The 16,059-nt window shown below is 43.2% G+C and overlaps 1 protein-coding gene across 3 annotated transcripts in view; it reads left to right on the top strand.

Annotated features, from left to right (window-relative positions):
• The window catches only part of ern2 (endoplasmic reticulum to nucleus signaling 2), a 109,447-nt gene extending 103,184 nt beyond the window's left edge, over window positions 1-6,263 (top strand). For all 3 annotated transcript variants that reach the window (XM_060898564.1, XM_060898563.1, XM_060898565.1), the window contains exon 22: window positions 4,766-6,263. In XM_060898564.1, coding sequence (XP_060754547.1) covers window positions 4,766-4,936 — 171 coding nt within the window. In that variant the 3' untranslated portion in view covers window positions 4,937-6,263. The remainder of the gene's footprint in view (window positions 1-4,765) is intronic.
• The last annotated feature ends 9,796 nt before the right edge of the window (window positions 6,264-16,059 follow it).

Here is a 16,059-nt window from a genome sequence, read left to right as displayed (position 1 = left end):
CTTGACTGAGAACCAATCAACCAGTCATCCAGGTAGGGGGAGGTTACGCATTCCCCTGCTCTGAAGTAGGGACAGTGCTGCCGCGACGAATCTCAAAGATTCTGGGAAGTATGCATCCTTCAGATCGATGGTTGTGAACCAATCGTCCTGTCTGATGCTGTTTAAGACATCGGATGTGCGCAGCATACGGAATTTGAAGACCTTGAGATGGTCATTCAAATGTCTCAGATCCAGTATGGGGCGAAGCCCACCCCCCTTTTTTTGGGGGGGGATGATGAAATAGGTGGAATAAAACCCACTGTTTTGTGAAGGTGGATCTAATGGCTCGATGGCCCCTTTTTCCAGGAGGGTCAAGACCTCCTGGCGTACTGCCAGAGCTTTCATTTTGACCCCTTGAAATCTCGGCGGTCATCATCTGAATTGTATGCTGTAACCCTGAGAGAGGGTGGATATAACCCAGGGTCCAATGTTACCACTTCCCAGTAGGCAAGTTGTTGACTGGTGAAGTGTCCGACCGCCGGAGTGGAGTAGTCAATGTCTGCCTCCACGCCCCCTACGGGGGGGGGGGAGTGGGAATTGTACCCCGACGTGCCTGTGCGGCGGCACCAAAGAGCTGTCCCGGAATCACTGGGAGAGTGCGGAGGGCCCTCCTGCAGGGATCTGAGAGTGGTGACTGAGCCAACCATACCTGACGCCTGGCGAGAGTTAAAGACGACATTAGTCTGCCCAGCTCCCTGGACATGAAAGCAAATGCCTGCAGCGAGGCCTCGCTTAGGCTTTGCAGTGATGGGTCTGCTCCAGAAGACTGAAGAGCCTGAGACTGGGCCAGGATCAGGCGAGATAACGAATTGCCTATGCGTGCAGCCCGTGCTGCAGCGTCATAGCTCTTCCTGATGAAGTCATCGGTCAAACGACACTGTGGCCGTGGACAGCGAGCGTCGGGTCTCAACACCTCCATGCTGACCAGACCCTGACTGGACGCATCCTGTATCTCTACAGCTCCTCAATAAAGGGGGCTGAAGGTGGAACAGTGAAAACAGCAGAGGGGAGTCTAAAAAAGGCACTCTGCATCCGTACTTCAGATGGTGCCGTGTCCAACCCCAGGCGCCATTTTTATCGCGGGCTTGACCATAGTGGAAAGCACGTCCTCCTCTTGAAGCTCTGCGGCCGGGGACAGCACCGGAGGCTGTGGCTCAGGAGGGGTAAATGAAGCAGCAGAGGCAAGAGCATCAGCAGGCTGTGCTTCAGGCGGTTATAGGTTATAGAGCAAAGCCTTAATCTCAGCAAGCTCTGAAGGACCACAATGGAAAAAAGTATTTTTACTTTTGTGTTATCCTCCGTAATATTTATATTTATATTATATTTTTATTGCGAAATAAATCAATACAATACAAAAAGAGCCAAGGTGCCCACTTGTTGCGCCAAGGGGTCCACCTTCTGGTACTTGGGCCTACAGGGAGCCTCCTGTGACGGCTGCTTAGGGCGCTTCCTAGACTTAGGAGGCAGAGCGTAGTCGCTTGGTGCTGGGGGCAGTCGAGAGCCCAAACTGCTTTCCAGCTGAGCAAGCCTAGCAGTGCGTCAAGCAAACAAAACGAAATATCCGCGGCGGAGTCAGGCGAACATCGGAGTCAGGAGCGGACACGCTCACCCAGCCGCGTTTAGGTAATCAGCAATCAGCTGAAGTAAACACGCTGCAGTGCGAATCAGAAGCGCACACAAGCACTAATTAAGTATCATACTTGCAACAAAATGATACTCATTAAATCGCTACAAGGCGAGAGAACACCCCTATGATCGCGGTGAAACTGAAACTTATAGTTAGAAGTTGCTATCTGCCGAAGTCAGAGCGAACTCACTCAGCTATCAGCTGAAGTAAACAAGCTGCAGTGCGAGTCAGAAGCGCACACAAGCACCAAATAAGTGTCATACTTGCAACAAAACGCTACTTATTAGATTGCTACAAGGCGAGAGAACACCCCTATGATCACAGTGAAACTGAAATTTATAATTAGAAGTTGCTAGTTGCCGAAGTCAGAGCGGACTTCACTCAGCAATTAGCTGAAGTAAACAAGCTACCGTGCGAATCAGAAGCGCACACAAGCACCAAATAAGTGTCATACTTGCAACAAAACGATACTTATTAGATCGCTACAAGGCGAGAAAACACCCCTACGGTCGCGGTAAAACTGAAATTTATAATTGGAAGTTGCTAGCTGCCAAAGTCAGCGAACTTACTCATAAACGGTTTCTTACCTTAAGCAAATGGCAAATCGCAGTCTTAAGAGGGCGAAAAAAACGCAGCTCCAACCCGTTAAGGGTTTGCAAGACTCCAGCGATTGCTCTTAGAAAATAGTACTACTCGAATAATCTGCTCTGCACGAGAAGATGCAAGAGAACGCTTCCGGGGTGAACGCACCTTAAGTACCGGTGCAGTGACATACGTCACCCCCTGTCGCAAGCGACCTTGTTGGTATACAGACACTCGAACTGCATGCGCATGTGATGGACATCCAGGTGCTTACAGCACCGCCTCTGGCGGTCAGTAGAAATGAAATAGAACAGTTATTCCAATCAGTCAATCTCGTCGTACATGGATTATAGCCAACTCAGCGCTCCGCATCTCATCAGCTACCGTATCAGCTCATGTACGACTTGATTTCATGGAATAACTATTAAATATACGTAGATGATATTACATGGTGGCGTGAAGATATGATGCTTATCTTCGAGAAATGAATGGCGAACAACGCGGGTCCAGTCAGCGGGAAACCACTGGGAGTGACATCATCGGAGTGAATATCGGGAAATATGTCACTTAGATCTGCGATGTATTTCGTATGAAAAATGAGAGTTTTTCAAACACGAGAAGATAAACTTCATATCTTCAAGCCAACATGTGATTGTTTTTCCCTTTTATTTACCGTATATAGACACGCTCACAAACAAAAAGTCCCCAAATTTATCAAAACAATTCATCAAGTTTCTAGCAAGTGACATATAGAGATTTATGTCACGGTTTTGGTTCCCCATGTCCCGGATGAAGCTTTTGACTCTGCTCGTCACCGTCAACTCTGTGATCGTTAAACTGGGCAATCCGTTGACAGAACTGATGATAACAGTGTTGACACTTTCCCCCATTCTGTGTCTTAACTCCAACATGCTAGCCTCAAACTAGCTACCACACGGCACGTTTAAAACAGAATTTTATGGATTTTAATCATATTGTCGTTTTTTGAAAAAACGAGCGCTCAAGTCACTCCAGTATCGCGGTAACAGAGTTGATGAATAATTAATCTACTGTTGCTGTAAAATCCTCAACATTTCGTTCAAGTTGATGAGAGAAGAAACATCACAACATACCTCGCTGCCTTTCTGAAGTTTCCCGCCAGAGGTGTCCTGCGTGTTATTAAAATTCTTTGCGGGTTTTATAACAGAGTTGACACAAACATTGGGACAGATCCATCCATTATCTGTAGCCGCTTTATCCTGTTCTACAGGGTCACAGGCAAGCTGGAGCCTATCCCAGCTGACTACGGGTGAAAGGCGGGGTACACCCTGGACAAGTCGCCAGGTCATCACAGGGCTGACACATAGACACAGACAACCATTCACATTCATACCTACGGTCAATTTAGAGTCACCAGTTAACCTAACCTGCATGTCTTTGGACTGTGGGGGAAACCGGAGCACCCGGAGGAAACCCACACAGAAAGGCCCTCGTTGGCCACTGGGCTCGAACCCAGGACCTTCTTGCTGTGAGGCGACAGCACTAACCACTACACCACCGTGCCGCCCTATAGGGACAGATAAAAAAAAATCTTTTTTTTTTTTGTTACTGAAATTTCACATAATACAGAAAATAGACTTTGTATGCAATTGATTTTATAACAGTTAATAGAATAAGCCGTGGGTGGCACGGTGGTGTAGTGGTTAGCGCTGTCGCCTCACAGCAACATGGTCTGGGTTCGAGCCCCATGGCCGGCGAGGGCCTTTCTGTGCGGAGTTTGCATGTTCTCCCCGTGTCCGCGTGGGTTTCCTCCGGGTGCTCCGGTTTCCCCCACAGTCCAAAGACATGCAGGTTAGGTTAACTGGTGACTCTAAATTGAGCGTAGGTGTGAATGTGAGTGTGAATGGTTGTCTGTGTCTATGTGTCAGCCCTGTGATGACCTGGCGACTTGTCCAGGGTGTACCCCGCCTTTCACCCATAGTCAGCTGGGATAGGCTCCAGCTTGCCTGCGACCCTGTAGAACAGGATAAAGCGGCTACAGATAACGAGATGAGATGATATGAGAATAAGCCGCCAAAAAACAAATTGTTAGACTGAACCACGTCGTGTTTATTTGAGTTGAATGAATGAATCAGGACTCGAAGACAGCCAGTAATGTGGGGGAAGGGGTGGGAGTCATTTAGTTCATGTTTTATGGATAAATTGGGTCTAAAATGTACATCAAGCATCGCTTCTGGTGAAAGTTTGTCATAATTTGCTCAAAACTGATTCAGTAACGATTTCTTTTGTGGAAAATAACGAAAGGTTTATCTCGGAGACGCGAAATGTACCCCGCATTTTTGAATGACCCATATATATGCTAAACTATGACTAAAAATGTTTAAATATAATATTAAAATGACTTGAACGTAATCTCACCCATATTGTAGATGATGTGTGTCTGTAAACCTGAAACAAAAGTGTGATTTTAGTTTGTCACCTTGCTTTCTAGGTTAGTGAATAGAACACAAGGATTATGTGTGTGTGTGTGTGTTTCAGAAGCATCATTACCATGAACTCCCCCCTGAAGTTCAAGCGGCGCTTGGTGAAGTCCCAGAAGGCTTTGTGGCATATTTCACCTCGCGCTTCCCGCGGTTACTGCTGCACACACACACTGCACTGAGCATCTGCGCTCCTGAGAGACCGTTCCACCCCTATTACCACAACTAAACACACACACAGAAACGATACGCTCCTGCTGCAGACGAAGAGGATGTGACACAGGATAAAACGTGATTCATTCAGGATTCTTTATGGAACGATTTAATAGACACTGTGTGTCCTGAGTCATGGCATGCAGAAGACTTTCAGGCAAAAGTTGTGGTTCTGCTGAAGTATTAGCACCGACGTGTCCTGTGGAACTGCTGATATGATCATCCATAACGGCCAGCATTTCTTTCATCCAGCAGATCTCAGATCCGATTCTCCGACTGATGACTCGAGCGAACGGATTAAGCAGTGGATGAGGTTTTGTTTAGTGTTGAGCATTATTAAGCCTTGATGAGCGATGCCTTGGAGAATAAGTCACTTCAGCTGCAGGTGTTGTTTAAGTAGAGCTCTCGGAGTCCTGTGCGTTATTCCTTAGCTGTAATCGTCATGGAAACAGCCCCCTGAGGTTTTAAACCCGAAATCCCGAATGGGAAATCAAGGAAACGGATTTGATTTTAAAAGCTGCAGCTTGTTTGTTTTAATCGCTGCCGTACCATGAACTCGACTGCGAGTGATAGCTGTTCGTTACGAGCACTAATTATTTTTTACGCGTCCATTTCTTTTTGTCAAACAGTTTGTCAAAGCGGATACGAACAAATTCATTCGTAAATCATTCTCGAGAGCATTTCATACATGTCAACCTTTGGTCAATCAAACCTGTATAACCAACCTCCAAAATCCGTATTTCCCTTATAAAATCCGTATAAGATGCAAATTAAAATAATTTACCTAAAATTTGAATGATAATTAACAATGATATATCCCAGTTACTTTTTATTCAATATTAATAACAATAAACCTTCAGAATGAATACAAAGCTCCAATGTTTGACAAAAACACAAAGTGTTATCAGCGTAGTTACGAAGGAAATACTTCGTTGTTTGGAGACAGGTTTCACCGAGCGGCTATTATGCACGAGACTTCATATTAGCCACAAAGTCAGGAAAATCTGTTCGTAAAATTACGTTATAATGACCAAATACAATGAAAAGTATTTTTCCAGTCTCACCTGTGAAAGGTAATCCCATGTGGTCTCGTTTGGACGGCAAACCTGTTGGTACAGTTAAACGCAGCACATGAATGAGGCATCTTTATTCTCGGCTACTCTCTAGACGCTATTGAGGTTTTTCACCTGATGTCACAGGGTCACATGACGCCCCGGTGTCCGCCATTTTGAAGGTCAAGCTACATACTAACGCTGCAGACAGAGAGGGAGAACCAGCTTGAAAAAAACGTGTTACAGACACCGGATCCAGTGTAAATAGCTGACGGAGCGTGCTCCGGCTTGCTCCCCCTCAAATTAAGCAGTGTGCTCCGGCTTGCTCCCGGAGTGCTCCGGCCGAGGTTCCGGAGCGCGCTGCTTAATTTGAGGGGAAGCAAGCCGGAGCGCGCTCCGGCAGCTTTTTACACTGGATCCGGTGTAAATAGCTGCCAGATCATAATTACAGTAAACTAGTAAATACAGTAAAGGAAAAACTTGAGACTGAAAGGTTTTAACAGTCATCCAAATGACTGAACGTAAACATTGCTACAGTAACATACTAGCTACTCTGTTGTTGACATTAGCTAGTGCTAACAGCTAGCTGCTAGTACACTGCTACAACACAAACACCGACCCTAATAATACAGTTCTTGGTCATTGCCTGGTAACAGCAAATTTATAACGGGCCATGTCTCAACAGACTAAGAAGTTATTTCAATGACATTTAATAACATTTTGTTTATCCTGAGGACCGAAAGTAAATGAAAATGCGAACAAACCTTAGCTGTAATCAGATGGCGACCACCGGCTCCAGGGACGACCCGCTGATGTAGGCATGTTACCCAGCCTGACACAAAATATTTGTAGGCATTCAAACTCTTATACGCTTTCAGATCAATACCTGTGTATGGCGATGGGTTTTTAACGACATAGGTATACAGATCATGTGGGCCGAAGTCAGGTAAAGACGAGGGCTTCGTGTACTTCCGTACGTCAGTGAACAATCCTGGTGGAAGCAGGTAAACGTCGTTCTCTAAGCCTGCTAACCTCAATTTTTGCAAATACCTCTCCCTCTGCCCGCCCTGTAAATGCCCTACATCGCTGGATAGTGAAGGTGTTTTCTGCATCTCGCTCCTTTTTCTTTTATGTTTTTCGTTTGTCGCCTTCCTCGCATTCAAACTGATTCGAGCCGTGACGTCCAAAATGGCAGCCTAATGATGCATCACATGACTTGGTCACGTGGGTGAAAAACCTCAATACCAGAGACGGTTGAAGAATCTCCACTTTGCCACATCCAATATGGCGGCGAGGATGACGTATGATTCTACGCAGAAGGCGGCGTCTATGTTTATATGTCTATGACTTCACGGTTGGCGGGATTCTCGCAATGCGGTGTGCGCATGATCAAAAGTGGAATGAAGTCTCGCTACCACAAGACAACGCGCGATTTCATAAGACTCTTTACTGGCTGTCTGTGCTGTACAGTACATTTGTAAATGTTATGCGCTCTTTTATCATCGTGGGAATTGATTATAGCTCTAAATAAATATTGAAGTTTTTTTAAAGAATCCGTATAACTTTATTTATACACCCGTATACTACATTTATTGAATCAAATCCATATAAAATACGGACATTCCGTATAGGTTGACATGTATGGCATTTCCACAATCTCATCGGTTAGGGAGAAACGTTAATATCTTACAACTTGGTGTCAGTTTTATGTACAACGTGAATCTCGATTGATTGGCTGAAGATCAGTTTTTATACGACTTTACACACCGTCAAGGTTTCAGTATTTTACACACACTATTTTGTGAAAACCTGGTCGTTTTATATTAATGACTTGAAAGAAAGCAAATCCATAAACTTATTAAAAGATAAATAGGACTAAACGTAATGGTGCCTTATTAAAAGGAGGACGTGTTAGTGTCAGGCTTGTACCACTCGAGTCCAACTCGTGACCTAATTTTAAGGATTCGTGACTTGACTCGGACTCGTAAATTGGAGACGAGGACTCGGAATTTTTTTTTTTGTAACATGTAATAATAATTTGGCATAACATATTTATATCTAATTGTACTAATTTCATGCAAGAGAACACACATTCACCTGTTCATACGTCGTGTTCAGGAACAAACTAACGTTAATGGCGCTAAAATGCCTGGAGAGAAGCCTCTAGGATTGTCCGTTTTGCTTATACAGACTTCTCAAGCAGTGGGGAAAAATGCACCGTTATGTGTTCCATATGTAGAAGAACGATCGAGGAGATGACGGGGACGACCTCGAATTTCAATCGTCATTTGGTAAGACTCCACCCAGAGAAGGAAGTGACACGCTGTGTTCATTGCTCTGTTGATAGTGGGCGGGGCTTGCTTGCTGAGCGATGAACTTGCTAGTGTTAATCAGGGCTTTGAACCAGAATTTTTTTCCTATTGGTTCGTTCCGAACAGAAACGGAATTTTAACGTTTCCGGTTTTGGGTTCCACCATTAAATAGACGTTCCCGAACCGGTTAGAACAAAAAAATTTCGTTCCCGGAACGGTTAATTACGTTCCCTGTCAGCTGTTTAACAAATAGCTATAAAATTATGTCTCTGTCTCATCCAGCTTAAGCCAAATGTAGGCTAATTCTATTACAACCTTCATTAAATAAGACAAGAAATAATTCAAAACAATTATTATTTCAAATGTTGGCGATTTGGATTCTCAGTATGTCTTCCCATCTACACAAACAGAAAAAGTGCCAAAAATGAAAGATAATTCGTTTAGTGTGTTACCAAAGGCTAGTCAGACCCTATAGAGGGCTACCGCATGACGTCACCGCGCCGCGAGATTTTGTTAGGCGCCATATTGGAAGACCAAGTACACATCTATGCAAGTACATACATACATAAAACAAACTACACCTGAAATGTAGCCAGGGCCGGTTCTGCCCTAATCTGGACCTGGGTGCAACATCGCGCAAGCCCCCCCCCTACCCCCCCACCCCCCAAAAAAAACAGTCTAAATCAGGACAACCATCACATAACTATAACTATAAACATTTTATATCAACTATTTTAACTAAATGGGCTATAATAAATAAGCCTGCAGGCAGCCACGGCGGGCCGCCTCAGAAAAGTAACCATTCAATGACACAACTGAAAGCCTGCAGCCACGGCGGGCTGCCTTAAAAAGTAACCATTTGTCCTACCTTAAAACTCATTTGTCATTTTCTGCCTCCTTTTTTGTATTTTCGACCCTCTGTTTATTTTCTTTCCTTTTCTGAAAACCCGATTTGTGTCCAGACATTTTGTTCTGCTACCAACGAACTAACTCGTCAGGTCTCGTCTCTCGAGCCCGCGATGATTCCCGTGGGAGGGGCAACAACTGATACATTTTTACAAACAGCCAATAGGGAGGTTGCATCGTTCAGGCTCTTCTTTGCTCAGACACTCAGTAATGCACTTACTCACTTATTATCACGTGGAGACGTGATAGTAGTCCACCTTCCCGCTCTCTCCATTCAGTCAGCGAACGTCACACAGGAAGTGAACCCCAGCGGGTCATAGAAACTTGCACAGGAGAAGAATGACTTTTTTATTTGTAGGCTACGGAAACTTTGAGGAACGAAATAAAAACCGGTATTAACCGGTTACCATTATTTTTAATGTGTTTCTGTTCCGGAACATAAAAAATAATAAAGTTTCTGGTTTCGTTTCTGTTCCATGTGAAATAGAAAAAGTTCCCGGTTTTCGTTTTCGTTCCTTGAACCGGTTCAAAGCCCTGGTGTTAACCCTCTCTCATGTTATTTGTCCTGTTGATAGTGGGCGGGGCTTGCTGAGCGATGAACAAGCTTTTTATCTGTAGCCTGTTAACTAAAACGGGGCAGTCGAGCAGGAACGTTAGTCCGACACAGTAGCAGAGACGCTTTCACATAAAGGCAGCAACAACCACCGTCAAACGGTGCGGTTGGAGTTTTGTTCTCGGACTCGACTCGAAATTTTCTGTAATGACTTGGACTTGAACACCGGGGACTCGAGACTGGACTCGGACTCGAGGTTTAGTGACTCGACTATAACACTGGTCAGTGTGTGTACGGTAGCCAACACGCAGCGAGGGTGAGGTCAATAGGAATAAACATTCTCTTTAGAGGAGGCTATCACAAATCCAGTGGTACAGCGTAACAGGTTAGTGACAAGCATTACAGCTTCTGAGGACTTTCTGATTGGTTAAACTCTGGGAGACCAAACCTTAAAATCACCTTTAGCAGATCTCTGTTAACGAATGAGAAGGTCTGATCGGGGTGGACAACTCAGCAGCCCGGGATCACAGGACAAGCCCATTTCACGTCCAGACTATTTGTTTTATATCATTTTTAATTAACGAATAAAACACAGGACTGGACAGCACACCGGAGCTCTGTCCTGTCCTGCAGGTATATTCATTAGATTTAAGGTGATCAACCATAAACAGTGCCTTCTATAAGTATTCACTCCCTGATCTTTTCCATATTTTGTAATGTTACATCCTGGAACCCATATGCCCTTAATTGGATTGTATGTCACGAATCTACACAAAATATTCTATGATAATGAAATAGGGGTTGAAAAAGAAAGAAAGAAAGAAAGAAAGAAAGAAAGAAAGAAAGAAAGAAAGAAAGAAAGAAAGAAATCAATGGTACAGAATGTGGAGAAAAGTTGTCTGGTCTGTGAGACTAAAATGCACAACTTCTTGTCTTCAGTGTTTGGCAGAAACTCAACACCTGTCATCACTGTGAAGCATGGTGGTGGTAGGATCATGTTGAGAGTTGCCCTTGGTTATTCTATGATTAGATCGGGTCTGAAAATGAGCCACCAGCCATTTTCAGACGGCCATTTCCGTTTCTACGTTTGCTATTCAGCCTTTACTGCCAAAACTTCAGCACACTATTAAGTGAAAAATGAATCGTATTTGTACGCGAGTATTAAATTGATGAAAATTCAAATCATTTCTCAGAATTCCCACAACGCTGCTAAAAACATTAATCAAGCTTTTACTTTAAATACGCTTAATTTACGCAACGTGATACCAGGAAATTTTGTTTTCTCTTGGCATTACAGATACGTAAGTAACTGTTTAACTATGTACAGTGCTCAGCGTAATTGAGTACACCCCCTTTCAACACAAACAATTTCCAAAATGTTGACAAGACAAAGTTTAATATAACATCTGTTTAACTTATAACAGGAAAGTAAGGTTAATAATATAACTTAGATTACACATTTTTCAGTTTTACTCAAATTAGGGTGGTGCAAAAATGAGTACACCCCACAACAAAAACTACTACATCTAGTACTTTGTATGGCCTCCATGATTTTTAATGACAGCACCAAGTCTTCTAGGCATGGAATGAACAAGTTGGCGACATTTTGCAACATCAATCTTTTTCCATTCTTCAACAATGACCTCTTTTAGGGTGTATTCAGACCAGGATAGTTCGATAGTTCACTTGCTTTGGTCCGAACCAAATGTTTTTGTTTTTTTTTTTCATTTTGGTGCGGTTCGCTTTCACACTGTACATTTTAGTAAGCGGACCAAAATCTGTCAACAAAGCCACGTGCCCTGAGGTCGTTCAGCTATTGGTCAGAGACGACACGCGCACAAAGCGCTGTTCTGGGGAGCGCGTGAACCCCTTCTCCTTCATTTTCTCACTGAATACAGCAAACACGTCGGGATTTTTGTGTGTTCTCTCCAAAAGCTCAGATATGTGGACATCTGCCCATATATCCACAAGGGGACGCGTTTCTTCCTCGGCCCACGTTTGCCCCCTACTCATTTTTTGTACTCTGTAGTCTAGCCTACCACTGGTCTGAATGACTGAACGACTGTTGTAAGGTTCCCTTGACAACCGAAACAGTGTTTGCGCTTTGCGGTGGAGTGTCAAGACTCTGTTTCCCATAATGCTCGACAAACGACGGAAGCTCCCGAGGTACAAAAAAGCAAAACTGTCGGATTAGGTCCGGTCTGCTTTCACACCTCCAGAAGGTCCGCACCAGGGTTCCTTTGGTCCGGACCGAGTCCGACCTTGCAGCTCGGTCTCGGTCCGCTTGTTTGGTCCAGACCAGAGTTCGGTGGTTTGTATTCAGACCAACCCAAAAGGTCCGGACCAAGGGAAATTTGGTTCATTTGGTCGTTTGGTCCGGACCAAACAACGTAGGTGTGAATACGCCATTAGTGACTGGATGCTGGATGGAGAGCGATGCTCAACTTGTCTCTTCAGAATTTCCCATAGGTGTTCGATTGGGTTCAGATCAGGAGACATACTTGGCCACTGAATCACTTTCACCCTGTTCTTCTTCAGAAATCCAACAGTGGCCTTAGATGCGTGTTTAGTCATGTTGGAAAAGTGCACGACGACCAAGGGCACGGAGTGATGGTAGCATCTTCTCTTTCAGTATAGAGCAATACATCTGTGAATTCATGATGCCATCAATGAAATGCAGCTCCCCGACACCAGCAGCACTCATGCAGCCCCACATAAGGACACTGCCACCACCATGTTTCACTGTAGGCACCATGCATTTTTCTTTGTATTCTTCACCTTTGCGACGCCATACAGTTTTGAAGCCATCAGTTCCAAAAACATTTATCTTGGTCTCATCACTCCAGAGTATAGAGTCCCAGTAGTCTTCATCTTTGTCAGCATGGGCCCTGGCAAACTCTAGGTGGGCTTTTTTGTGCCTGGGTTTTAGGAGAGGCTTCTTTCGTGGACGGCATCCATGCATGCCATTCCTCTGCAGCGTACGCCGTATTGTGTCACGGGAAATAGTCACCCCAGTTTGGCTTTCTACTTCTTTAGATAACTGCAGTGAACTTGCATGCCAATTTTCTTCAACCCTTCTCATCAGAAGACGCTCCTGTCGAGGTGTTAACTTCCATGGATGACCTGGACGTCTCTGTGAGATGGTTGCAGTTCCATCTTTCTTAAATTTTTGTACCACTTTTGCTACAGTATTCTGACCGATAAGTAAAGCTTTGCTGATCATCTTGTAGCCTTCAGCTTTGTGGTGTAAAGAAATGATTTTCTTTGGGGAATTCTGAAGAGACAAGTTGAGCATCACTCTCCATCCAGCATCCAGTCACTAAAAGAGGTCGTTGTTGAAGAATGGAAAAAGATTGATGTTGCAAAATGTCGCCAACTTGTTCATTCCATGCCTAGAAGACTTGGTGCTGTCATTAAAAATCATGGAGGCCATACAAAGTACTAGATGTAGCAGTTTTTGTTGTGGGGTGTACTCATTTTTGCACCACCCTAATTTGAGTAAAACTGAAAAATGTGTAATCTAAGTTATATTATTAATCTTACTTTCCCGTTGTAAGTTAAACAGATGTTATATTAAACTTTGTCTTTTCAACGTTTTGGAAATTGTTTGTGTTCATTGAGATATTGTTTAAAATGTTACTTTTCAAAGGGGGTGCACTCATTTACGCTCAGCACTGTAATTTACAGTTCCTTGTGTAAGTATTCACTCACTTGAACTTTTCTACTTTTTGTAGTGTTACGACCTGGAAATGTGAAGCATGCTGGTGGTAGCATCGTGTTTGGTGAACCTATGTAGATCACAGGTGTAATTCTGTTTTATGATGTCAAGTGGCTGCATCAGAACACCACCACAAAAACGTGGAAATGTACTTACACAAAGTGCTGTAGCTGGAGCTTCAGGTTTCACACAACAACCTCATACACGGTTTTAATGCGACGGCATTGACTAACATTTTTTAAAAACATCTTGGAACTTTATTTTACAAAGAAAATCATGTGCTACTGTTGTAGATTTTCACATTGCTCAATATTTTATACCGAGAAAATTTGCAAGAAATGTTATAAGGTGCGGAACTAAAAACTTGCTAAAGACCAGAGTGCCAATGTCTAGTTTTAAAACATTCTATAAAGGTTTTTTTTTTCTTACACCGTGCCTTCCAACTGCATTCTGATCCGACATACTCACACCATCAGTAAGGTTCTTCTGCTTAATGCAGTGGCTTTAAACAACAAAGTTGAATGTGTTACTTTTATTATTCTTATTTTATACATAAAGGAAAATGAAAGATGGCTGGAAGTGGTGGTGTATACGTTACTTTGGATTTATTTATTTCAGTTACATGAAGTTCTGTTTTTTGAACAATACCAAAAAGCCTTGAATGAGATTTCTTCCAGTTGGGAAATAAATCTGTGTTTTGGAAATCTTTATGCTTGACGTTCTGCAGTGTGTGCGTCAGTCAGTGTTTCTGCCATTTTGATTAAGATTTGTTTCAATTTTGTCACTGCAGTTTAACTTCGGTAAAAGAAGAGTAGTCACTCGTCTAAAGAAACCCTTCAGTAAAAGTTTAAGCAGAGAATAAATGCTTAAAATTTACCAAATTTTAAATTAAACTCCAGCCTGGTCTCACAGGACACTTCCAATTGCTTCAGTTTCAAACCAAACCAGTTTTAGTTCCTGATGCTAAATCAGTTGCTCTTTCAATAAGAAACCATAATTAGTGAAGGCTAATCTCACACGTTAGCTACAGTGGTGCTTGAAAGTTTGTGAACCCTTTAGAATTTTCTATATTTCTGCATAAATATGACCAAAAACCATCAGACTTTCACACAAGTCCTAAAAGTAGATAAAGAGAACCCAGTTAAACAAATGAGACAAACATATTATACTTGGCCATTTATTTATTGAGGAAAATGATCCAATATTACATATCTGTGAGTGGCAAAAGTATGTGAACCTCTAGGATTAGCAGTTAATTTGAAGGTGAAATTAGAGTCAGGTGTTTTCAATCAATGGGATGACAATCAGGTGTGAGTGGGCACCCTGTTTTATTTAAAGAACAGGGATCTATCAAAGTCTGATCTTCACAACACATGTTTGTGGAAGTGTATCATGGCACGAACAAAGGAGATTTCTGAGGACCTCAGAAAAAGCGTTGTTGATGCTCATCAGGCTGGAAAAGGTTACAAAACCATCTCTAAAGAGTTTGGACTCCATCAATCCACAGTCAGACAAATTGTGTAGAAATGGAGGAAATTCAAGACCATTGTTACCCTCCCCTGGAGTGGTCGACCAACAAAGATCACTCCAAGAACAAGGCGTGTAATAGTCGGCAAGGTCACAAAGGACCCCAAGGTAACTTCTAAGCAACTGAAGGCCTCTCTCACATTGGCTAATGTTAATGTTCATGAGTCCACCATCAGGAGAACACTGAACAACAATGGTGTGCATGGCAGGGTTGCAAGGAGAAAGCCACTGCTCTCCAGAAAGAACATTGCTGCTCATCTGCAAAAGATCATGTGGACAAGCCAGAAGGCTATTGGAAAAAAGTTTTGTGGACGGATGAGACCAAAATAGAACTTTTTAGTTTAAATGAGAAGCGTTATGTTTGGAGAAAGGAAAACACCTCATCCCATCTGTGAAACATGGTGATGGTAGTATCATGGCTTGGGTCTGTTTTGCTGCATCTGGGCCAGGACGGCTTACCATCATTGATGGAACAATGAATTCTGAATTATACCAGCCAATTCTAAAGGAAAATGTCAGGACATCTGTCCATGAACTGAATCTCAAGAGAAGGTGGGTCATGTAGCAAGATAATGACCCTAAGCACACAAGTTGTTCTACCAAAGAATGGTTAAAGAATAATAAAGTGAATGTTTTGGAATGGCCAAGTCAAAGTCCTGACCTTAATCCAATCGAAATGTTGTGGAAGGACCTGAAACGAGCAGTTCATGTGAGGAAACCCACCAACATCCCAGAGTTGAAGCCGTTCTGTATGGAGGAATGGGCTAAAATTCCTCCAAGCCGGTGTGCAGGACTGATCAACAGTTACTGGAAACGTTTAGTTGCAGTTATTGCTGCACAAGGGGGTCACACCAGATACTGAAAGCACAGGTTTGCATACTTTTGCCACTCACAGATATGTAATATTGGGTCATTTTCCCTAAATAAATGACCAAGTATATTTGCCTCATTTGTTTAACTGGGTTCTTGTTATCTACTTTTAGGACTTGTGTGAAAATCTGATGTTTTAGATCATATTTATGTAGAAACAGAAAATTCTAAAGGGTTCACAAACTTAAGCACCACTGTAGG

The sequence above is a fragment of the Neoarius graeffei genome, chromosome 18, assembly GCF_027579695.1.
Source record: "Neoarius graeffei isolate fNeoGra1 chromosome 18, fNeoGra1.pri, whole genome shotgun sequence".
NCBI classification, from domain to species: Eukaryota; Metazoa; Chordata; class Actinopteri; order Siluriformes; family Ariidae; genus Neoarius; species Neoarius graeffei.
The sequence above is the reverse complement of the archived record's forward strand: the minus strand, read 5'-3'. Positions and strand labels throughout refer to the sequence as shown.